The sequence below is a fragment of the Pteronotus mesoamericanus genome, unplaced genomic scaffold (genome assembly GCF_021234165.1).
Source record: "Pteronotus mesoamericanus isolate MK-2021 breed Mesoamerican mustached bat unplaced genomic scaffold, CSHL_Meso_final scaffold_31, whole genome shotgun sequence".
Taxonomy (NCBI): domain Eukaryota; kingdom Metazoa; phylum Chordata; class Mammalia; order Chiroptera; family Mormoopidae; genus Pteronotus; species Pteronotus mesoamericanus.
The window spans coordinates 28,751,641-28,776,981 of NW_026555312.1; the positions used below are offsets into that span (position 1 = coordinate 28,751,641).

Sequence of the window (25,341 nt, forward strand, 5' to 3'; positions counted from 1 at the left end):
AGAGGAAATGCCTAGAAATTGATAGGTCAAAGGCTTCAGATAGTCTTATGGAAAAGAAAAGAGCAGATTCTTGGCACTCACCCTAGTGAAAGTGAGAGGCTCCAACTGATCCCCAGATTCCTGATGAGGAACAAAACAAGCACCAGGGAACTTGTGCCCAGTGTTTAAAGTAATCTGCTATTAACCAGTAATCATATTTTCTCCTTTTATTTTTAGCAAGCCTTTGCTTTTTTTCACATGACTAAAAATATGATTATTTTCAAAAACCATTCTAACACAACATAGTGTTTTAAAATAAATAAAATAAATCCTAAAAGACCTATTTGAAATGTTATTTTTAGAATGGAAATTTGAGTAAAACACATTTAAGTATATATGTTGATCCTGCAGAAAAACATTTAAGTAGAAATTCTAGCCAGGAGCATAATTTAATTTTTCCTAAAAATTTTGAAAGTATTTTAAAGAAAGCCAAAAAAGTTTGCATGTGTTCATGTGCGTGGGTGCACTCAGAAGTGGGAGGGTCAGCCTAGTTAGGAAGTATGGCCAAAGGACAGGCTGAGTCCCAGTGAACCCAGCCATGCCATCTGCTATTGATGACAGGAAACTCAAGGAGATAACAGGAATTTGTTTCAAGGACTAGACATGGAGCTCTTGCACATGGCACAGGGGTGTCCAACCTTTTGGCCTCTCTGTGTCACACTGGAATAAGAGTTGTCTTGGGCCATACATTAAATACATTACAGCACGTAATCACAAAAAAATCTCATAATGTTTTAAGTAAACTTACGCTTTCATATTGGGCCATATCACAGCCATCCTGGGCTGCATGCAGACCATGGGCCTCAGGTTGGACACCTCTGGTAGAGAAGAGGCCAGCATTCCCACACAGATGAGGGAAGCGGCCATTCTAGGCCATGGGAACTACACATGCAAGTCACAGATGCAAAGAGCAGGCCCCTTAACTGGCCTCTGTTAGAGCCAGTGCCCATTACAAAGAAGCACCTCTCTGAGGACCTTAACAATGAAGGTGCTGGGGCACAGGTCTTGACCCACAGACCTGGGCTGCATTTCAGACCACAGTCCTCAGCATGGAGCAAATAACAGTGAGCAAGGGCCTTGGAACCCAGGGGGCTACAAAGCTTTAAAAAGAACATCTTGGATTTTGTGTGTTTTAAAAACTGATCGAGCTTTGTTATTAAATAATTAGTATAAAATTTAGAAAGTATTGTAATTGAACTTATGAACTATGAACTCGTAGTGCAAAACGAAACTAGGTATTTCACTAATGTAAACAAAACTCTCTCCTAGCCAAGACAATTTCATCAGTTACTTTTCAGTATATCATTGACCTGAATCTCTTGCCATTGTTTCACCCAGTTGCCACATGTCCAAGGCATGTATAGCTGCCCAGTTGCCCAGTCTCATCTTTTTTAGAACAAAAATATGATTTAAAAATGTCATGTAAAAGACTAAAAATACAAAATATTCACAAGAAGTAACTTCAAGTAAAAGACAAGTATTTACCTTTTTTTTTAATTTTTAGAAATCTGCCACAAATTCAAAGAATAAAGAAGAATTAAATATTTTTGGTTTCTTTTTTGTAAGCTTCCCTGTTGAATTCAGGAAACCACTTTTCAGCTTATCTAATATCAGTTTGGGAGATACCAATCAAAATGGTTTTCTTTCAATCTTAGAGCAAGTGGTCAATTCACATAATGTTGGGGACTGTGCCTACTATTTTTACTTATTATATTTTGAAAAGTGAGTAAGAGTGATAAAAAAAAAAGAAAAGAACATTGATCTGCTGCTTGCCTGGGTTGCTCTTAAAGAGACATTTCAAATACCAACTATACTTATTTTTTTTAAATCTGTATCTTCTGTGTAAACAAACCTTTGAAATTAATGTTCCAGTTATAGCAGTTCCAGGCTATAGAAACTATAGGCCTGTATGCTGTTGATAAAAGCTGACATAACTGAGTGAACCCAAGTTGTGATCGTTGCCACCATTTGTGTCTTAGACCTGCAGTTCCTTTGCTGCCAAACTAGACTTCTCGTTCCCAATGAAAAAGTGCACCTGTAGATACTCCCATTGACCTTGAAGTGCTGCCTGATGAAATCCTGAACTGATACAAACCTTTTCATTTCCTCTTAGAGAACTGTTTAAAAGTGGTAGTGCTATTCATTACATGATTGTTTATCCATTAATGATTTTTTACAATTTAATAGAGATTTATTTTATAGGTTTTGACTCTACTTTCTTTTTTGTTGGAATGTGAAATTGGTAACAAGTGAAGCCTCTAGAAAAAGCATTTACAGATAAGAGGCAGAGTAGCAGTATGTAAATTTTTAGCTGATGCTCTTGGAAGAGTAAAACCTAACTTAGGTTGATATTTTTATGTACCATACCATTAGCTGTACTACCCATAGAAGTTGGGGATCTTAAAAATGTTTGAGCAACTGGAAATCAAGATCCATAATTTAATGTAGTAGACTTAGTTATGTTTATTGAGAAGGGTAGTGGTGGAGTTCTTGAGGTCTGAGATACTTGTGAAGTCCAACATTATGTATAGGATTCAATATTCCTTTCTTGACATTATTCCCTTTGTACTGAATACAAAACATCTCAATTACAATTCATACTAATCTAATGATAAGTGGCATTCTTTCAGTTTTAGAGATAAGAAAACCGATTGATAGATCAGTTGTTGCACCTCACGTTTTGGAATCTAGTATAAACAGTATCAGTAAAGCAATGGCCAAGTAGCTCAGTTGGTTGGAGCATTGTCTCATACACCAGCGGTCCCCAGCCTTTTTGGCACCAGGGACCAGATTCAAGGAAGACAGTTTTTCCACCATCAAGGAGTAGGAGGATGGTTTCAGGATGATTCAATCACATTACATTTACTGTGCACTCTTTTTCTATTATTATTACATTGTAGTATATAATGAAATAATTATACAACTCACCACATTAATGAGCTAGGGTTAGCATGTGGACTTACCAAAACTGTGACTGTGACGAGTGCACAGTGCAGGAAAGAGACACAGGTGGAAGTGGTAAATAAAATAATGGGTGGGTCACATGCATACTAAAATAAGTGTCGGATTCTGACATACAGCCTGCCACCAGATGCAGTTTTATTGTCACTTGCCACTCAATGACAGGGTTTTGGTATGAGTCTGTAAACAATTTATTTATTATGATCTCCATGCAGTCAAACCTCTCTGCTAATGATAATCTGTATTTGCAGCTGCTCCCCAGTGCCAGCATCACCACATCAGCTCCACCTCACATCATCAGGCATTAGATTCTCATAAGGGGCACGCAACCTAGGTCCCTCGCATGAGCAGTTCAGGGTAGGATTTGCATTCCTATGAGAATCTAATGCCACTGCTTATCTGATGACCTGACAAGAGGTGGAGCTCAGGAGGTAATGAGAGAGATGGGCTGCAAATACAGATGAAGCTTTGCTAGCTTGCCCACTGCTCACCTCTTGCTGTGCGGCCCAGTTCCTAATAGGCCATGGACTGGTACCAGTCTGTGGTCCAGAGTTGGGGATCACTGCTGTACAACAAAATGTTGTGGGTTCAATTCCCGGTCAGGGCACATGACTAAGTTGCAGGTTTGATCCCCAGTCAGGGTGATATGGATGGCAACTGATTGATATTTCTCTCTCTCTCTCTCCCTCCCCTCCCCCAGCTCTTCCTCTCTCTCTAAAATCAGTAAGCATATCCTTGGAGGAGGATTAAAAAAATAAAAATAAATATATATAAATAGTCTCAGTAAATGAATAGTGGATTAAAAAAATTTTCCCTTGGGGCTTTTTTAATCTCTTTTTTTCATTACAGTTGACATAGAATATTATATTAGTTTGGAGGTGCACCCCAGTAATAACATATAACTTACTAAATGATCATCTCAATACATCTATACCCATCTGACCATATGCAGTTATTAGAATATTCTTGACTATATTCCCTACGCTGTACTTTACATCCCTATGGCTATTATGTAACAATCAATTTGTACTTCTTTATCCTCTTCATCTTTTTTACCCATCTCCCCAACCATCAAAATGTTCTCTGTATCTATGAGTCTGTTTCTGTTCTGCTTTTTTTGTTTGTTTTGTTTTCTTAGATTCATTTCTAGATATATATGTATGTATGTATTGCCATTTTATTATTCATATTTATTATCTTCTTCCTCTTCTTCTTCTTAAAGAAGACCCTTTAACATTTTTATAAAGTACTGGTTTGGTAATGATGAACTCAGCTTTTTCTTATCTGGAAAGCTCTTTATCTGTCTTTTAATTCTAGATGATAGCTTTGCTGGGTGCAATAATTTTGGTTGTTGGTCATTCTTTTTCATCATTTTGAGTATTTCTTGCAAGTCCCTTCTGGCCTGAAAAGTTTCTGTGAGAAATCAGCTGACAGTCTTATGGGAGCTCCATTGTAGGTAACTAGCTGCTTTTCTCTTTCTGCTTAAACCCTGTGGAGGTCATGGCTGATCTGAGAGATACAAACTAACTTTTTTCTTAAATATTGTTATATATATTGGGTGCATAGGTTCAAGGTCATGACTAGCTGTATGTTTGTACGTCACGAATGTTAAGTCATAATGGTTAAGCCAGTTTGGTTATAACAGTGTTTCATCAGGGTGTGTGATATTCAATAGTAATTTGTATCTCAGAGATACCACAAACTCTGAAGTCAGTGTTGGTGTGGTTAGGATTTTTTTTTTATGAGCTGCGAAGTCAGTGTTATGGGATTTTTTTTCTCATTTACCATGGAAAATGGCTGGAAAAATACATATATCAATTTGATAATCCAAGGGATGTTGAAGAACTTCACTGAATGCTACTCAAGTCTGATGATGACAATGATAGAGTCAAGTATGACAATGAACGTGATTTAGTAAATGAACATTATATGGAAGTTTGTTCAGAAGAGCCCTATACCGAGCAAAATATTTTTAGTGAAGAAAGTGAAGATGAATTAGACATAAATGGAGAGTATTTTTTTGGAAAGGAAAAAAATCAAAACATGTTAGGTGCTATGCATCCAAAGTGAGTCACTTATTAAAATATTTTTGCAAGTGTTGGGAAAAGTATTAATGCCTTGAGCATAACAATATTGTTTACAATGGCAGTTACAAACATTTTACAAAACCACCTATTGAAGATTCTGATTAATTAGTGTTAAAGACATTTTTTTGGTTCTGTTTTTTAACAATATCCGTGTTCCCATTATTTGAAAAGAAAAATTTTATTCTTTATGTTTTTATATTTTTGTTTAGTAATTTCTAGATTGTACCTGAAAATAAAAATCATCCATTTTGTTATATAAATAAATGCAAATTTGCAGTGTTTTAATTTGTTTCACATTTCAGCACATACTAGTAATCAGCATATTTCTTGGATACACATGACCTACACTGTAATTTTTTTGACTGCAACCTCCACAGGGTAAAGATTTTGTCTTTGTTTTTAACCTTTTGTATTTTAATTTTGCTGTATCTTGGTGTGAGCTTCTTTGGGTTCATCTTGTTTGAGACTCTGTGCTTTCTATATGTCTATTTTCTTCACTAGGTTAGGGAAGTTTTCTGTCATTTTTTCAAATAGGGTTTCAATTTCTTGCTCTCTCACTTCTCCAGCACCACCATGATGCAAGTGTTGGTGTGCTTGAAGTTGTCCCAGAGGCTCCTTACACTATATTGTTTGTATTCCTTTTTCTTTTTGCTGTTTTGATGGGGGTGCTTTTTGCTCCCTTATATTTCAGGTTGCTGATTTGAGTCTCGACTTTTTCTATTCTGCTGTTGATACCCCTAAATTATTCTTCATTTCAGTTAGTGTATCCTTCATTTATGATTGGCTTATGGCTCCCATGTCCTTTTTTTTTTTATGGATTCCATGTCCTTATTTATGCTGTTGAAGTTCTAAGTTCAACCACCCCTCCCCAAAGTTCACCAAGCATGATTATAACCAGTGTTTTGAATTCCAGGTCTAGTAGATTGCTTGTCTCCATTTTGCTTAGTTGTTTTTCGGGAGTTTTACTCTGTTCTTTCATTTGCGATGTGTTTATTTGATCTCCTGAATTTGGCAGCCTCCCTGTGTTTGTTTCTATGTATTAGGTAGAACTGCTATATCTTCTGGGCTTGGTAGAGTGGCCTAATGTAGTAGGTGCCCTGTAGGGTCCAGTATCATAGACTCCCCAGTCACTCAAGATGGGTACTCCAGGTGTGCCTCACCCCCATGTGGGCTGTGTACACCCTCGGGTTGTAGTTGAGCCTTGATTGCTGTTAGCATATCATTGGGAGGGATTTTCTGCCAGGCTGATCAACTGTAAGGACTGGCTGTGACCACCAACCACTGTGGAAGATTTATTGCACAGGGGCCCATCCCCCAGAGCAGGGCTTAACTCAGCCAGGCTCCTGTGCCTGCCGAATCCACCCCCTTGAGTATGTTGCTGTGGAGGTGGTTGAATGGTTGGGTGGTAGTAGTATGAAGCTATCCATCAGGTGCACTGACTCTGAGGCCCCCCTGGAGGTTCCTGCCAAGGTCAGCCACCACCTGTGTTCTTCCCAGGGCCACCTGGCTTGATCTACAAAGCAATCTGCAGATGGCTGCTATTTCTGCTGGGCTTGGAGGTGCCCAGGAGAGGCCAAGCTGCGAACCATGGCGTGCTGCTAGTGCTGTATCTGGGACCAATTAGTGAGAGATATGGAGCAGCCTAAGGCCAGAGGCTGCTTTTTGAGAGATTTTAGAGGTCTGAAACATAAACCAAGACAGGCCGTTCATATGGAAAAGCCACTGGAAACTGCCTGGGTCTCCCATCCAAGTACTGACCAGGCCCGACCTTGCTTAGCTTCCAAGATCAGACGAGATGGGGTGCATTCAGGGTGGTATGGCCATAGACTGGAAACTGCTTGGGTAGGCCCACTAATTTAGTGCGACTGGGCCTCACCAGAGAATCACCAGAGTGGGGCACACAGTGTGGACCAAGTCATGGAGACTCAGATATTGCACCTGCCTGCTGGCTCTGTTGGGAAGAGGGCTCATCAAAGGAGCAATAGCCTCTACCAGCACTTTTGTCTGGGAGAAAGCTGCCCCCCAGCACTTGCCCTGATGCCAGATTATTCAGTTCTTCCCCTTTATCCCTGGTGCCCTTCAAGCTTCTCCCGAGCTCTGGAGGTCAGAGGGAGTGAGTCAAAGTAAGTCTGTATGTGGGCCCTTTAAGAGGAATTGCCTGGGACTACAGAAGTCCCCCATCTCTTTTGATCTCAATCCCTGCTGGTTTTTATAGCCAGAAGTTATGGGGATTTCTCTTCCTAGCACAGGCACCCTGGGCTTGGGGGACAGGTGTGGGCCTGGAATCCCCTGCTCCTCAGGGGGGATCTCTGCAGCCAAGATAGCCCTCCTGATATTTATCTGCCGCATGGGTGTGGGACCAGCCCGTTCCACATCACCACCCCTCCTACCAGTCTCAGTGTGGCTTCTCCTTGAAATCCTTAGTTGTAGGACTTTCATTCAGCTAGGTTTCAGGTGGTTCGGAATGACAGTTGTTCTGTATTTTAGTTGTAATTTTGACATGGTTATGTGAGGATGCAAGTGTCATGTCTACCTAAGGTGCCATCTTGACTGGAAGTCCATTAATAATTCTTGATTATTTTTCTTTTTGATGTCACCACATTGGTACATTTTTCACTTGATCATTCAGAAATTTTGTTCTGTTTTGGGGACAAACATCTGTCTTTAAAAGATTTTTCCTTCCTTTCCATCCATGATATGAAGGTAAATTAGACAATGTTTTTTACACTCTTCTTTTCATAAATGTACTATAGAAAAGTTATTTGCCGCATGTACTCTTCAATATCTTGTTCCTCTAAATTGTAGTCCAAGGAACTGCTGCATAACAGTCACTTGGGATGTTAAAGATAAAGATGTCTAAAGCATATTCTCTACTAAGTCCACTTCTGTGGTTGTGGCCTAAGCATCTATACTGAGTTGATTCCCCACATGATTTTAATATACATTAAAGTTTGAGAACCACTACTGTAGTGGTGAGAATATTGTATTAAGTTCATGGTTATTTTCTAGCTGTACATGTTTAAAGTATTTAAACATGGGGACTGCTGGACTCTAGTGTAAGTGACTCTAATGCCATGGTAGCCCACACAAGCTAGCCAAACCTAAGCCATTTCACTTGAATCTAAGAAAATGAAACTTAAGAACAACCAATCACAAACAGCTAATTTGGCTTTCCCAAATACGGCAACTGCATGAACTATAACCAATCAAATAATTTCTCTGCTTTGCTTTATTTCATTGTCTACTCTATGAAAACCTTGCACCTAGCTCTTAACTGATGGACCATTCCTAACCACCTTTGGTTTAGCACTACTCTATTCAAATAAAGGTATGAGCAAATAAACTCTTTTTAAAGGAATTTTACTATGCTTCAGTTTAGCTTTTAACAATGTCCGTACCCAATTAGTGCATTTGATAACATTGCATTTCCCAAGTGGCAGCTGGCTGCAACTTTAACTTGGATTTGCCTGTCTCTCTTAAGGCTATGTGGCTGATGTTGCAGAATGAGGAGCCAGAGGATTTTGTCATAGCTACTGGAGAAGTCCACAGTGTCCGGGAATTTGTAGAGAAGTCATTTTTGCACATTGGAAAAACCATTGTGTAAGTATAACTAAGAGCTGATTTCTGGTCATTCACCAGACATTTGCTGTCATGTTTGTATAGGCGCTTGTTATTCTGCCTTGGTTTTCTCTTTTTTCTGTTTTTTATCTATTGTAAAGCAATGTAGGGAGTTACAGTGTACATCAGGGACCTTGTTCTTCACTGCATCCAACCCCAGTTACATTTTATGTGAAATATTTGTCACCATCTAAACAGTCTTTTTTTTTTTAAATTTCTTCTTTCTTTTTTAATTTTTAAAATGTTTCCTTTTTGAAAGGTTTTTAATTTACAGTTTTTTATTATGATTTATATATGGTGTACTTTGATATTGCTGTAGTTAATTGTGCTCTTACCAGTAAATATGATAACATTACACCATCTCTTTTTAATTCTTTCATTTTATATTTTAAAATTTGAAACCATTAAAAACTAACAGAGGAGTTTTAAATAAATTCCAGTCTTCTTTTCTCTGAAACTTTGAGAGTTGGTTCCTAGCCTGATACCCCAAGAACTGGGAATTTTGTGTGTATTTCCTATAAACAATGACATTTTCTCACATGAACTAAATACAAAAATTACAGTTGGGGAAATTCACCATGATAAATTGCTGCTGTCTAAATTGTCAGATCTGATTTCATTTTGTCCAGTTGAGTGAATGCTATACTATATATGAAAATGATTTAGTTGATACTCATGCACTACATTCACTTGTAGCATTAGCACATTTTAAAGGCAGATTTTTATTGGAATATTGGAAAGATTTGTGGGAAATCATTCACTATACATGGACGATTAGAAGATTGTTTTTTGGCCATTTTTTGTTACCTTGGTAAAATAAATATGTAACAAAATTTACCTTTCTAAACATTTTAATTTTATTTTTAATAACTTATTTATTTTTAATTATACTTGAAATTCAGTATTATATTAGTTTCACATGTACAACATAGTAATTAGACATTTCAATAACTTATGTAGTGACTCCCCAATAAGTCCAGTCCATACTTGACACAATATATTGTTATTCCAATGTTATTGACTACATTCCCTATGTTGGACTTTACATCTCCATGACTGTTTTCATAACTAACAATTGTACTTCTTAATCCCTTCATCTTTTTCACCCATTCCCCAAAGCTCCTCCCATCTGGCAACCATCATTTCGTTGTGTGTATCTATGAGATTGTTTGTTTTCTTTATTTGTTTATTTTGGTTTTTAGATTTCACATATAAGTGAACTCATATGATATTTGTCCTTCTCTGTGTGACTTTTTTCACTTAGCATAATATGTCTAGGTCCATCCATGTTGTCACAAATGGTAAGATTTCTTTTTTATAGCTCACTAATAATCTAGTATATATATGCACCACTTCTTTATCCAATCATATATTAATGGGCACTTACGTTGCTTCTACATTTTGACTATTTTAAATAATACTGCAGTGAAAAGAGGAAGGGTCAAGTTAAGGAACATGTATAAAGGATCTGTGGACAAAGACAACAGGAAGACTGAAAGTGGAAGGTGTGGGGTGGATGGGGAATGGAGACAACTGTAATTGAATGGCAATAAAAAACCACAAAATAAAGTAAAAAAATACTGCACTAAACATAGGAATGCATATATCTTTTCAAATTAATGTTTTAGTTCTGTTTGAATAAATACCCAGAAATGGAATTTTTGGGTCATATGTTAATTCTATCATTAATTTTTGAGGAACCTTTATGCTATTTCCACATAGGCTACACCAATTTGCAATCCAACCAACAGTGTACAAAGATTCCCTTTCCTCTACATCCTCACCAACACCTACTGTTTGTCAGTTTATTGATAATGGCTATTCTGACCAGTGCAAGGTGATATCTCATTGTGGTTTTATATAATTTGCATGTCTCTGATGATTAGTGATGGTGAGCATCTTTTCATATGTCTATTGGCCATTTGTATGTCCTCTTTGGAGAAGTGTCTATTTGGGTTCTCTGCCCAATTTTTAATAAGGTTGTTTGGGTTTTTTGGTGTTAAGTTGTATGTGTTTATATATTTTGGATATTAATTTCTTATCAGATGTATTTTTGGTGAATATATTTTTCCATTCAGTAGGTTACCTTTTTGTTTTGTTGATGGTTTCCTTCCTTGTGCAAAAACTTTTTAATTTGATGTAGTCCCATTTTTTTTGTTGTTTTTTGTTGTTCCTGTTTTTTGTTTGTTTTGTTTTGTTTTGTTTTTGCTTCTCTTGCCCGAGGAGAGATAACCAAAAAATATTGTTAAGAGCAATGTCAAAGAGTTTATTGACTATGTTTTGGGTCTTTTATTTAAGACTTTAATCCATTGTGAGTTTATTCTTAAATATGATGTAAGAAATTGACCCAGTCTTTTTGTATCACATGCGTCTGCCCGGTTTTCCCAGTACCATTTATTGAATAGGCTGTCCTTACCCCATTTACCTCCTTTATTGTAGATTAATTGACCATATAGGTGTGGGTTTATTTCTCTGCTGTCTATTCTGTTCTATTCATCTACGTGTCTGTTTTATGCCAATGTCATACTGTTTTGATTACTATAGCCTTATAGTATAGTTTGATATCAGGTAGCTTGATACCTCTAACATTTTTCTTCTTTCTCAAGATTGCTTTGGATATTCATGGTGGGTATGCATGGTCCTTTGTGGCTCCCTATGAATATTAGGATTATTTGTTCTAGCTCTGTTGAAAATCCTATTGGTATTTTGATAGGGATTTCATTGAATCTGTAGATTGCTTTGGGTAATCTGACCATTTTAACAATAATCCTTTCTATCCATGAGCACAATATATTCTTCAATTATTTGTATCTCCTTCAGTTTCATTCTTCAGTGTCTTACAGTTTTCCGACTACAAGTCATTTACCTCCTTTGTTAAATTCATTCATAGATATTTTTTAATGCAATTGTAAATGGATTGTTTCTTTATCTTTCTGATAGTTCATCATTGGTATATAAAAACACAACCAATTTCTGTATATTGAATTTGTATCCTGCTACATTACTTAGTTCATTTATTAATTCTAGTATATTTTTGGTGGAGTCTCTAGGGTTGTCAATATGCAGCATCATGATATCTGCAGACAATGTCAGATTTACTTCTTTTCCAGTTTTGATTTCTTTATTTGTCTTTTCTAAATGATGTAGCAAGAACTAACAATACTATATTTGTATAAAAGTGGTGAAAGTGGACATCGTTTGTCTTGTTCCTGGTGTTAACGAAGATCAGGACATGATGCACCATTGAGTATCAAGTTAGTTGTGACTTTGTCATATATTACCTTTAGAACTGGTTTGAGCAGGGTAATCTTTGAAAGTTTGGTGAAATTCACCTGTGAAGCCATCTGGCCCAGGACTTTTGTTTGTTGAGAGATTTTCAATTACTGATTTGATTTCATTAGTATTAACAATTGTTGGCTTGCTCATATTTTCTTTCTTCTTTATTCTGTTATAGAAGATTGTATGTTTCTAGGAGTTTATTTCTTTTTTTAATAAAGATTTTATTTCTTTATTTTTAGAGAGAGGGAAAGGGAGGGAGGCAAAGAGGGAGAGAAACATCGATGTGTGTGAGAAAAATCGCTTGTTTGCCTCCTGCATGTCCCCAACTGGGAACCTGACCCACAACCCAGTCATGTGTCCCAAATGGTAATCCATCTGGCAACCTTTTGGTTCATAAGCCAGCACTCAGTCCATTGAGCACACCAGCCAGGGCAAACTTACCTATTTCTTCCATGTTCTTCAGTTTGTTGGCATATATATATTATTCATAGTGTTTTCTTATCATTTTGTATTTCTGTGGTATCAGATGTCACTTTTGCTCTTTCACTTCTGATTTTATTTATTTGTGCCCTCTCTATTTCTTGATGAGACAATGTTACTCATCTTTTCAAAGAACCAGCTGTTTGTTTCATTGATCTTTTGCATTTTTTAGATCTATTTTGTTTCTTTCTGCTCTGATCTTTAGTATTTTGTCCCGTCTACTCACTCTGAGCTTTGTTCTTTTTTATTGATTTTTTAAGTGTAAAGCTAGATTATTTACTTTAGAATTTTCTTATTTCTTTGCATAGGCCTGTGTTGCTATAAATTTCCCTTTTCGAACACCTTTGGAGATAGATTTTGGATTCTGTCTTCTACTTTTCACTCCTCTCAAGGTATCTTTTGATTTTTTCCTTGATCTCATTGTTAACTCATTCATTGTTGAATTACATGTTGCTTAGCTTTTTGTGTTTGTGTGTTTTTTAGTTTTGTTATTGTAATTGATTTTTAGTATCATATCATTGAGTTTGGAGAAGATGCTTTATATGACTTCAGTCTTCTTAAATTCACTGAGACTTGTTTTGTGGCACTACATGTGGTCTATTCTGGAAAATGTTCAATGTGCACTTTAAAAGAATGTATATTTTCCTGCTTTGGGGTGAAATGTCCTACAAATGTCAATTAAGTCTATCTTGTCTAATATGTCACTTAAGGCCCCTGTTTTCTTATTGATTTTCTGTCTAGATATCAATGGGTTGTTAAAGTCCCTTACTATTACTGTATTACTGTGGATCTCCCCCTTTATGTTCTCCAATGTTTCCTTTATGTGTATATTTACATACTGCTACATTGGATGCATTAATGTTTACAAGGGTTATATCCTCTTTTTGGATAGTTGCCTTTATCACTAAGAAATGGCCTCCTTTGCTTTTCCTGTGGGAACCACCGGGTTGAGAGGAGTGTGTCCCTCTCCCATCCACAACATGGTGTGTGATCATCCATGGATATCAATATACTCCAAAAAATGGGAATCATCTTGCAAAAATGTCACTTTACCAGTTCTATTCAAGGTTCCCATTCAAACAGATATTATTAACTTTGTTCACACCATCTTGCGCAAAAAAAATATAGACAGCCCTATGCTGTCAGTGAATTGTCAGATCATAAAACCAGTGCTTATTCTTGAGCTGCTGGCAGAGCTCTGGCTCAAATTCCCAAGAATTCAGGAGTTCAAGATGATGGAACTCATCAGTCTAACCAGGGTGCTTTTGGAAATGTGTGTCGTGGGGGCCACATGTTTGCACCAACCAAAACCTGACACCATTGGCAATGCAGAGTGAACAGAACATGGAAGCAATATGCCGTCTACTCTGCCCAGCACTGGTCATGTCTAAAGGTCTTCACATTGAGGAAGTTTCTGAAATTCCTTTGGTGGTTGAAGATAAAGTTGAAAGCTACAAGAAAATCAAGGAGGTTGTTTTGCTTTTTAAGAAACTTAAGGCCTGGAATGATATCAAAAGAGTGTATGCCTCTCAGCAAGTAATAGCTGGCAAGGGCAACATTAGAACCCATCATCATATCCAGTGCATGGGACCTTGCATCATCTAGAATTAGGGCAGTGGTATTATCAAAGCCTTCAGAAACATCCCTGGAATTACTCTGCCTAATGTAATCAAACTGAACATTTTGAGACTTGTTTCTGGTGGGCATAGGGGCCATTTCTGCATTTGTACTGAAAGAGCTTTCCACAAGTTAGATGACCTGTACGGCATTTGGTATAAAACTGCCTCCCTCCAGAGTAACTACAATCTTTCCATGCACAAGTTGCTCAGTACAGATCTTAGCAGAATCTTGAAAAACTCTGAGATCCAAAGAACCTTCTGAGCACTACACAAGAAGATTCATTGCAGAGTCCTGAAGAATACACCGAAAAACCTGAGAATCATGTTGAAGCTAAACCTGTATGCAAAGACCATGCACCAGAATACCAATCTTCACCAGGCCAGGACTACAAGCTCCAGGTGGGTAAAGCAGAAGCAGCACCAGAGGACACATCAGATGAGAAAGGGGTTGGTTCTAGGGAAGAAATGTGTGGCAGGAAAGAAAGGGAAGAAGGCGTTGGTGCTACGAAGCAGAATAAGCCTTTGGTGGGAAAAAGGGTAGCAGTTAACAAGAACCCAGCAGCTGAGAAGAAACCTGCAGAAAGAAACCTAACACAGAAGAAAAGAAGCCTATGGCATAAACTTAAATTTGTTTATTCCATAAAGGTTAAATTGCTATGGACAGCTGATTTTGAATAAAAATGTGTCAATGGCAAAAGAAAAAAGAAAAAAGAAATGTTGTTCTTTGTGTCCGGTTATAAACTTTGTTTTAAAGTCTATTCTGTCAAATACAAGTATTGCTATGCCAGCTTTCTTTCTTTCCTCTCCATTTGCATGAAATACTCTTTTTTCGTCTCTTTTCTTTCTATGTGTATCTTTCAATCTAAAGTGAGTGTCTTGTAGGCAGTATATGCATGAATCTTGTATTCTCATTCATTCAGTCATTCTATGTCTTTCCATAACTTAATCCACTTATATTTAAAGTGATTATTGACAGGTATATAGTTATTGCCACTTTATTATTTATATTTTTTATCTTTCTTCATCTTAAAGAAGACCTTTAACATTTCTCGTAATGCTGGGTTGAATACGATGAACTCAAATAACTTTTTCTTGTCTGGGAACCTCTTTATCACTCTATCAATTCAAAATGACAGTCTTACTGGGTAGAGTAGTCTTTTTATGTTATTATTGTTCCCTTTTTGTGGTATATTTTTTCCATATCAATTATCTCTTCAATACCCTCCCCCACCTCAACCCACTCCCCTCTTCCCTGTAATCACCACACTGTTATCTGTGTCAGTCTGCTATTTATGAGTCTGTCTCTATTTTGCTTATTAGTTTAGTTTGCTCATCAGATTTCCCATATGAATGAAATCATATGGTATTTGTCTTTTTAGGACTGGCTTATTTCAGTTAGCAAAATGTTCTCCAGGTCCATCCGTGCAGTCTCAAAGGGTAAAATTTTCTTTTTTATGGCCAAGGAATATTCCATTGCGTATATGTACCATAGCTGTTTTATCCACTCACTTACTAATAGACACTGGGCTGCTTCCAAATCTTGTTGATTGTAAATAATGCTGCAATGAACATGGTGGCACATATATTCTTTTGAATTAGTTAGTTGTTTTTGTTTTTGTTTTGGTGCCTTTGGATAAATTCCCAAGAAGAGGAATTGCTAGTTCATAAGGCAGTTTCATTTTTAATTTTTTGAGGTAACTCCATACTGTTTTACAGTATGCAATTTGCATTTCCACCAACAGTGCTCTGGGGTTCCCCTTTCTCTACATCGTTCTCCAGCATTTGTTTTTTTGTTGGTTTATTGATGAAAGCCATCTGGCAGGTGTGAGGTGATATCTCACTGAGGTTTTAATTTGCATTTGTCTGATGATTGGTGATATTGAGCATCTTTTCATATTTCTGTTGGGCCATCTGTCGTCCCCTTTGGAGAGGTGTCTATTCTTTGCCCATTTTTTATTTGTTTTTTTTTTGTGGTATTGAGTTTTATACATTATTTTTTAATAAATTTTGGATATTAACCTCTTACCAGGTGTTATCAGCAAATATGTTCTCTCATTCAATGAGTTGTCTTTTCATTTTGTTGGTGGTTCCCTTTGCTGTGCAGAAACTTTTTAGTCTCATATAATCCCATTTCTATTGTTTCCCTTGCCTCAAGAGATATATCAGAAATAATATTGCTACAAGCAATGTCTGAGATTTTACTGCCTATATTTTCTTGTAGGATATTTATGGTTTCGATGTCTAACATTTAAGTCAATAATCTATTTTTAATTTATTCTTGTGTGTGGTTTAAGAAGGTGATCTACTTTCATTTTTCTGATGTATCTGTCCCAGTTCCCCAACACAATTTATCAAATAAATTATCTTTAGTCCATTGTGTCTTTTTACTTTCTCTGTCAAATATTAATTGACTATCAAGGTGTGGATTTTATTGTGGCCTCCCTATTCTCTTCCATTGTTTTATGTCTGTTTTTATGCCAGTACCATGGTGTTTTAATGACAATGGCCTTATAGTTTGATATTTAACAGCATGAGTTCTCCAACTTTGTTTTTCTTTCTATACATAACTGTTGCTATTCGGGTTCTTTTGTGATTCCAAATAAAGTCTTGGAATTTTTTTTTTCTAATTCTGTGAAATAAACCATTAGTATTTTGATAGAAATTGCATTGAATATATAGATTGCTTTGAGTAGTATGGACATTCTAATGATGTTAATTCTTCCAATCCATTAACACAGTGTATACTTCCACTTATTTGTATCATCTTCAGTTTGGTCCTCAGTTCCTTAACTGTCTCAGTACAGGTCATTTACATCCTTGGTTATATATTTTATTCCTTTTGAAGAAATTGTGAATGGGATTGTTTTATTAATTTCCCTTTCTGATAGTTCATTATTGGCATATAAAAATGCAACTGATTTTTGGATATTAATTTTGTATCCTGCTACATTACTGAGTTCATTTATCAGTTCTAGTAGTTAGTGGAATCTTTATGGTTAACTATGTACAGTATCATGTCATCTGCAAATAATGACAGTTTTACTTCTTTCTTTTCAATGTGGATGCCTTTTATTTCTTCTTGTCTGATTGCTATGGCTAGGATTTGCAGTACTATGTTGAATACAGGTGGTGAAAATGAACACCTTTGTCTTGTTCCTGATCTTAAGGGAATGCTTGTAGTTTTTGCCCATGATGCTGGTACTAAGTTTGTCATATATGGCCTTTAGTGCATTAGGTATGTTCCCTCTATTCCCACTTTGCTGAGAATTTTTATCATAAATGGGTTCTGGATTTTATCAAAAGCTTTCTCTGCATCTATGGATATGATTGTGTCATTTTTATCCTTCCTTTTGTTAATGTGGTATATCATGATTATTGTTTTGCAAATATTGTACCAACTTTGCATGCCCAGAATAAATCCCACTTGTTTTTTTTTGTTTTTTTTAATTTTTTTAAATTAATTTATTTACTTTTTAAATACATTTTTATGGTATATGATCCCTTTTGGTGTATTGCTGTATTTTGTTTGCCAATATTTTGTTGAAGATTATAGCATCTGTGTGCATCAGGGATATTGGCTTACAGTTTTCTTTTTTTGCAGTGTTTTGAATTAGCATAATACTAGCTTCATAAAATGAGCATGGGAGTATTCCCTCTGCAATTTTTTTGAATAGTTTCAGAAAGAGAGGTGTTGGTTCTTCTTGGAATGTTTGAATTTTGTTCACTGGGAGGTTTTTTAGAGTACTCCATCAATTTTACTAGTTGTAATCTGTCTATTCGGATTTCTGGTTCTTTCTGATTTAGTTTGGGAAAATTATATGTTTCTATGAATTTATCCATTTTGTCCAGGATGTCCAATTAGGTGGCATATAGTTGTTCATAATATTTTCTTATAATCCTTTGTGTTTCTTTGTCATCAGTTGTTACTTTTTTTCTTTCATTTCTGATTCTATTTACTTGGGTCCTCTCTCTCTTTTTATCGTGATGAGTCTGGTTAAAGGTTTGTCAATCTTGTTTATCTTTTCAAAGAACCAGCTCTTGTATTCATTGATCTTTTGTATTGTTTTTGTAGACTGTATTTCATTTATTTCTGCTCTGATATTTATTATTTCCTTTTTTCTATTCACTGTGGGCTTTCTTTAATGTTCATTTTCTAGCTCCATTAATTGTAAAGTTAATTTATTTAAACCTTTTCTTGTTTATTTGAGATATGCCTTAATGCTATAAATTCCCCACTGAGAACTGCTTTCCCCGTGTCCCAAAGATTTTTGGTTGTTGTGTTCTTATTTTTGTTTGTGTCATGGTATCTTTTGCTTTCTTTCTTGATCTCATTTGTTAACCCATTCATTGTTTAATAACATATTATATCGCTTACATGTATTTATATATTTTTTCAGTTTTCTTCCTGTGATTGATGTCTAGTTTCATAGCAGTATGGTCAGAAAAGATACTTGGTATGATTTCAGTCTTCTTAAAGTTATTGAGACTTGTTTTGTGTCATAACATGTGGTCTATCCCAGAAAATATTCCACGTGCACTTGAAAAGAATGTATATCACGCTGCTTTTGGATGAAATGCTCTGAAGATATCAATTAAATCCATTTGATCTAGTGTGTCATTTAAAGTTACCATCTCCTTGTTGATTTTCTTTCTGTAAGTTCTATCTACTGAAGTCAGTGGGGCTTTAAATCCCCTACTGTAACTTTATTTCTGTTAGTCTCTTCCTTAATACCCATCAAGATTTACTTTATATATTTAGATGCTCCTATGTTGGTTGTATAAATGTTTACTAGGATTATATCCTCTTGTGGAATTGCTCCCTTTGTCATCATTTAGTGTCTTTCTTTGTCTTTTATATCCTCTGTTTGTCTCTTATACCCTCTGTTTGTAAAATCTATTTGGATATAAGTATCGATACACAAGTTTTTTTCTTTTCATTTGCATAAAATATCTTTTCCATCCCTTAATTTTACTATGTATCTTGCATCCTGAGGTGGGGGTATTTTTCTTCCTGATTTAGCAGCCCTGTGTCTTTTGATTGGAACATTTAAGCCTTTTACATCTAAAGTGATTATGGATAGATACTTATTTATTGACATTTTGTTCTTAAAATATGTTCCTCTGTTTTCTTTTTCTAAAGCAACCCCTTTAACATATGTTGTAATACTCTTTTTGTGGTAACAGACTCCTTTAGCTTTTCTTGTCAGGGAAGCTTTCTTCAATTTTAAATGATAACCTTGCTGGGTAAAGTAGCCTTGGTTGTAGGTGCTTTCTTTTCATCACTTTGAATATTATATGCCAATCCCTTGTGGCCTGAAATATTTCTGTTGAGAAATCAAATGACAGTGTTATGGGATCTCTCTTATAGGTAACTATCTGCTTTTCTCTTGTAGCTTTTAAGATTCTCTCCTCGTCTTCGAGTTTTGCCATTTTAATTATAATGTGCCTTGGTGTGGGCCTCTTGGGTCTATCTTATTTGGGACTCTCTGCACTTCATAGACTTGTGTTTTTTCTTCAGTAGGTTAGGGAAGTTTTTGGTCATTATTTTATTAAATAGTTTCTTAATCCCTTCTTCTCTCTTCTGCTTCTGGTATCCCTATGATGCAGATATTGTTACACTTCATATTGTCCCAAAGGTCCCTTAAACTGTCTTCATTTTTTAATTTTTTTTCTTTTTGCTGCTCTGATTGGGTTTTTTTTTTTTTTCTACATTGCCTTCCAAATCACTGTTTCAGCCTGTGGCTTCATCTAACCTGTTGTTTATTCCTTCCAGTGTACTATTGATTTCAGATGTTGCATTCTTTATTTCTAACTGGTCCATTTTTATTATTTATATGTCTTTTTTGCATACTGTTGAGCATCCTTATAATCATTACTGTGAACTCTATATCTGATAAATTGCTTGCTTCATTTCATTTAGCTCTTTTTTCTGTAGAATTTTCCTGTTCTTTTTGGGGGGCCTGTTTCTTTGTCTTCTCATTTTGGCTGTCCCTTTGTGTTTGTTTCTATGTATTAGTTAGCTCTTCAAAGACTCTGGGGCAGCCCTATGTCAGACATGCCTGTGACTGGCACTGGGCAACCCATTTGGAGGTATTAGTGATCCATAGTTTGTGGTTCCCTTTGCTGGGCACAGGTGAAAGGACCAAGCTGCTCACCAAGGCGTGATTTACCAACACTGGGCCCAAGGCAAGGTAGCTAATGTCTTAAATCACCCTGAGATTAGCCTCCTCCTACAGGCTGCCTGTGTTAGGCTTAGTCTCTGAAAGAGCCTGTGGCTGTTCTCCTCAGCATTGCTTAAGCTTTACAGGGTAGAACAAGAGGGAATTCTGCAGGGGGGCTATTTCTCCTCCCAGACTGATGCCACATGGAGGGGAGTGCTCTCCCTAAGAAAGATGGCTTCTGCAGTATGAGGAATGACTGCAGGGATCCTGGCAGCTGACCCTTCAGCTCTAGGCTCAGAGCCACCACCTCCAGACTGTTATCACACAGCTTTCTGCCCTGGAGCCCCCAGTAAATGGCTGCAAGTGAAATTATGTGTGTTGGTACTTTAAGACAATGGCTGCACCTCTAGCCATCTCTCTGTGGCAGGGGAACATCCTGGTTGCTTCTCACAACCGGATGTTATGGGACAACTTTCCCAGTTCCAGTGCTCTAGGCTAGGGAGCCAGGCTTAAGATTTAGTCCCCACACTTCTCAGGAGGAATCCATTCAGCTGCTGAAATATCCCTCTGGAACTTCAGCTACTGCTCATGGGTGTCCAGCCAGCCCTCTTGCACCTTCACACTTACTACCAGTCTTGATATAGTGATTTGGTGTCTTCTATGAGTCCTTGATTATAAGGCTTCTCTCCAGCTAGTCTTCAGTTGCTTTTTCAGGATGATTTTTCTATAATTTAGTTGTAATTCCACTGGTCCTAGGAGTTCAGTGGAGTTTCCACCTACTCTGCTGCCATGTGGATCCTCCCTAGTAGTCTTGGTTGTAGGTCCTTGCTTTTTGCCAATTTGAACATTTTGTACCAATCCCTCTGGCCTGCAAATTTCTGTTGATAAACCAGCTGAGGGTCTTACTGGAGTAGGTAAATAACAGTTTTGTCTTGCTGCTTTTAAGATTCTTTCTTTGTCTTTAACTTTTGGCATTTTAATTATGGTATGTCTTATGTGGGCCTATTTGGGTTCATCTTATTTGAAATTTTCTGCACTTTCTAGTGTTGTATGTTTATTTCCTTCACCTGGTTACAGAAGTTTTCAGCTACTATTTCTTCAAATGAGTTCTCAATAGCTCCCTCTCTCTCTTCTTCTTCTAATACCCCTATGATGTGACTGTTGTTATTGTTGATATTTTCCTTTAACCATGTGGAGGTCACAGTCAAAAAAGTTACAGCATAGGTTGCGTATATCTGAGAGACACAGTAATTACTAGTTTGTGCTGAAATGGGAAAAAAATGAAAAACACTGCAAATTTGCATTATATTTAGATAATAAAACACATGATTTTTATCTATTTTCAGTTACATCTAGAAATTATTAAACAAAGAAATATAAAAACATAAAGAATAAAAAATTTTCTTTTCAAATAACAGAAACATGGATATTGCTAAAAAATAGAACCAAAAAAATCTTTACCGTTAATTACTCAGAATCTTTCATAGTTGGCTTTGCAAAATGCTTGTAACAGTCATTGCAAATAATATTGCTATCTTTAAGGCATAAATACTTTTCACAACACTAGTAACCATTTTTTGATAAGTGATTCATTTTGGTGCATAGCACCTAACACATCTTTTTCTTTTTCTGCATGTCGAAGGAGCTGTATCTATATTGTCATTAGAATTTTCTTTAATTTGTGTTTGAAACTGATGAAGTTTCAGGTGTAAAGGCTTATGCACACCTGTAGAGATTTCTGAACGACTTTTAATTTGTTCTTACACTGACTGCATTACAAGATTTCTACTAAATATTCTGCACCTTATTTTCACATTGATGTTTAGCATGTGAACAGTCTGAGCATTTATTCCTACAATATTCAGAATTGTGTAGCATATAACCATAGGCCATCTTCTGGTGTTCCTCACCACGTTATGTGTGCCTATCATGTGGTCCACAGTGTCAACTCCTGTTATGTCAGGCTTCTGCATCTAAATTTACAGTGTCATCGAAATGCATACTTGAAACTAAAATTACATCTTTCCCCTTTTTTGGGTATGAGATACAAATGTGCAGTCTTCACCAAAAGCAAATAAGTTGGATATTTCTGGCCTGTATTTAGAAGACAGAAATTCAGGGGTGGTTAGGGTTTACTCTTACACAACAGTTCTGCATATGAAAGTTGCTTCTTTTTCAAGTTATAGGTAAGATTTATATCAGTTAACCAGTTATCTGCTCAAATATTATGTCCTGATGAGGAAAGGGGTCTGGCAAGTCTCTTGATTATGTCTTCTGGTTTATTACTAATCAATAAGGATCTTTGGGCTGCTTACTGGCATATATTTCAAGATTCCCTGTGTAAAACACTTTTGAATTTACCATAGCAAAAAAATTTATACGATATTTATTGGGCTTGAACAGAATATATTGTCTAAGCCCACATTTGCCCCTAAATCCAGGTAACATTTTGTCTATTGTTACGTCCTGTCCTCTAGAGTAACATACTTCTCAATATTCTACAAATGCTGAGAAAATGTCTCTCACAGCCACTAATTTATCTGCTTTCAGAGGTCCTAAGCAGGTAAGTTTGTCATCAAACCTGATACAATCATGAATAATTCTAAATCTCCATAGAGATATCATAAGTCTAAGAAGTTCAATCCCACTACCATCTGTAGCCCATAAATCCTGCAAATTTAGCCAATTGCTGTGATGTAAACCAGCTAGATATAAAAGGCCTAAAATACTTTCAATTCAGTTTTGTCTATTCATTTAGCATCTCTACAATGCTAAAAATAAAAAAAAAAAAAAAAGAAGAAACAACACTGACTTCAAAGTTTGTGACAAAAGTGACTACACCAAAACTGACTTAGGAGTTCACAGTATCTCTCAGATAAAATTTACTATCAGATTTCACTCACCCTTACAAAACATGTGTTATAACCAAAATGACAGGTTAAACTTTATGGCTTAATATTAGTCAAATACAAATGTGCAGCTAGTCATGAACTTGAATCTATGCACCCAATATATGTAACAATATTTAAGAAAACAGTTTGTTTGTATCTCTCAGATCAGCCATGAGCTCCACAGAGTTAAGCTATTCTCATTTTTTAATTCTTTTCTTTTTTCTTTTCTGATTTTGTGTTTTCTTCTACCTTATCTTTCAAATTGCTAATTGAGTCCTCTGCTTTAACTAATCTGCTGTTGATTTGATTTAATGTATTCTTCATCTGGTTCTTTTTTACAGTTTTTCTCTCTTTTTGTTGAAGTCCTCACAAAGATCATCTATTCTTCCCTTAAATTCATTGAGCATCCTCATAACTAATATTTTGAACTCTGTATCAGATAGATTACTTGCCTCCATTTTGTTTCGTTATGTTTCTGAAGTTTTGTTCTTTCATTTGGGACATTTTTTTCCTCCTCATTCTGGCTGCATCTCTGTGTTTGTTTCTATGCATTAGATAGATCTACTACATCTTCTAGTTTTTGCATAGTAGCCTTATGTAATAGGTGTTCTGTGGGTCCAGTGACACAGTCTTCCTGGTCACCTGAGCCAGGTGCTCCAGGGGTGTCCCATGTGTGGGTTGTTGTGCCTTCTTGTTTTACTTGAGCCTGTATTGCTGTTGATAGATACGTAGTTTGGATTGACTAACCTACTGTGAGGATATGCCTGTCTACAGCAGAGGAGCTTTTGTGCAGGGGATGACACCTTGGAGTGGAATCCACTTTTGTGGGGCTCTCTTACCTACCAAATTCACCCTTTGGTTGTGTTGTCTGTGGGACTAATTGGTTGGTGCTTTGGTGTGGTCTGAACCTGGCCACTGGGTTTGTTGCTTCTTGGGTCTCTTGAGATCTGCTCCAGTGAAGACCATGCCTGTGCCTGGGTCAGGACCACTCATAGGAGATGCAAAGTGATCTGTGGTTTGTAGCTGCCTGTGGCAGGCTTGGAGTCACCTGATAGAGACTGTACTTCAGTCCAATCCCAGCTACTACTAGTGTGGGTTTAGGACTGCTTAGCAAAATGTACATGGCACACTGGGACCAGTTACTTCTTTTTAAGGGCTGTGGACCTTTGAGGGTTTTGGGAAAGTCCACAGTGTAGGCCAAGGCCAGTTGCTGTGTTTAACAGATCCTGGCTGTGGGGGGCATCTCAGGAAGTCACCAGGATGTGGTAAGTGATGTGAAGCAGGTTAATGGGAACTCAGATTGGGCATCTGAGCCTGCAGACTGTCTGGGGAAACAGCTCCTCAAAGGAACAATGGCACCTGCCAGTACTTCTGTCCAGCTCTTGCCCTGAAACCAAGTAATTCAGTTCCTTACCCTAAGTCCCTGGTTCTTTTTGAGCTACCATCCTTTTGCTAGAGCTTAAGGTGAGTATTTTTGAGCAAACGAGTTGTGCTCCAGATCTTAAAGAGGACAGGTTGGTGTATAGCAGCCCTGTGTCTCACCCAGATGAATCTCTGCTGATTTTCATAGCCAAACATTGTTAACACATCCATTACCCATGCCAGTGTTCTGGGCTAGGGAACCCAGTGTAGGTCTGGGACCGCTCACTCCTCAGGGGAAGCTCCACAGCTGAGATATGTTTCCCAATTCTTAACCACCACATGTGGATATGAGATCAGTCTGTTTCGTGTTTCCACCCCTCCTACCAATCTCAGCATGGATTCTTCTTTATTTCCTTAGTCATAGCAGTTCTGTTCAGCTAGTCTTAACATGGTTCTCAAGGGCGTTCTATAATTTAGTCATAATTTTGATGTAGTTGTTGGAGGAGTCAAACCCAACATTTACCAACTCTGCCATTGACTAGAAGTCCTTATTTTAATCATTTTTATTATATAATTTACTGTCACTAAGTACATTCGTAATGTTATGCAACCGTTACCACCATCCATTTCCAGAACTTTTTAATATGTCCCAACTGAAATTCTGTACCTATTAAATAATAATTCATCATTTCTTCCTTCTCCCCACCCCTGGCAACCATGATTCTACTGTCTGTCTCTATGAATTTGCCTATTCTAGATACCTCATATAAGTGGAATCATATAGTATTTATCTTTTCTGTTTGGTTTATTTCACCTAGCCTAAAATTTCACCTAGTCCTCAAAA

General features: G+C 36.8%; 1 protein-coding gene and 1 pseudogene across 1 annotated transcript in view; both read left to right on the forward strand.

Annotated features, from left to right (window-relative positions):
• GMDS (GDP-mannose 4,6-dehydratase) overlaps positions 1–25,341 on the forward strand; it is a 675,882-nt gene that overhangs the window by 503,882 nt on the left and 146,659 nt on the right. The window contains exon 8 of the mRNA XM_054591986.1: positions 8,569–8,687. Coding sequence (XP_054447961.1) covers positions 8,569–8,687 — 119 coding nt within the window. The remainder of the gene's footprint in view (positions 1–8,568; positions 8,688–25,341) is intronic.
• LOC129085552 (60S ribosomal protein L4-like) lies at positions 13,445–14,703 on the forward strand (annotated as a pseudogene).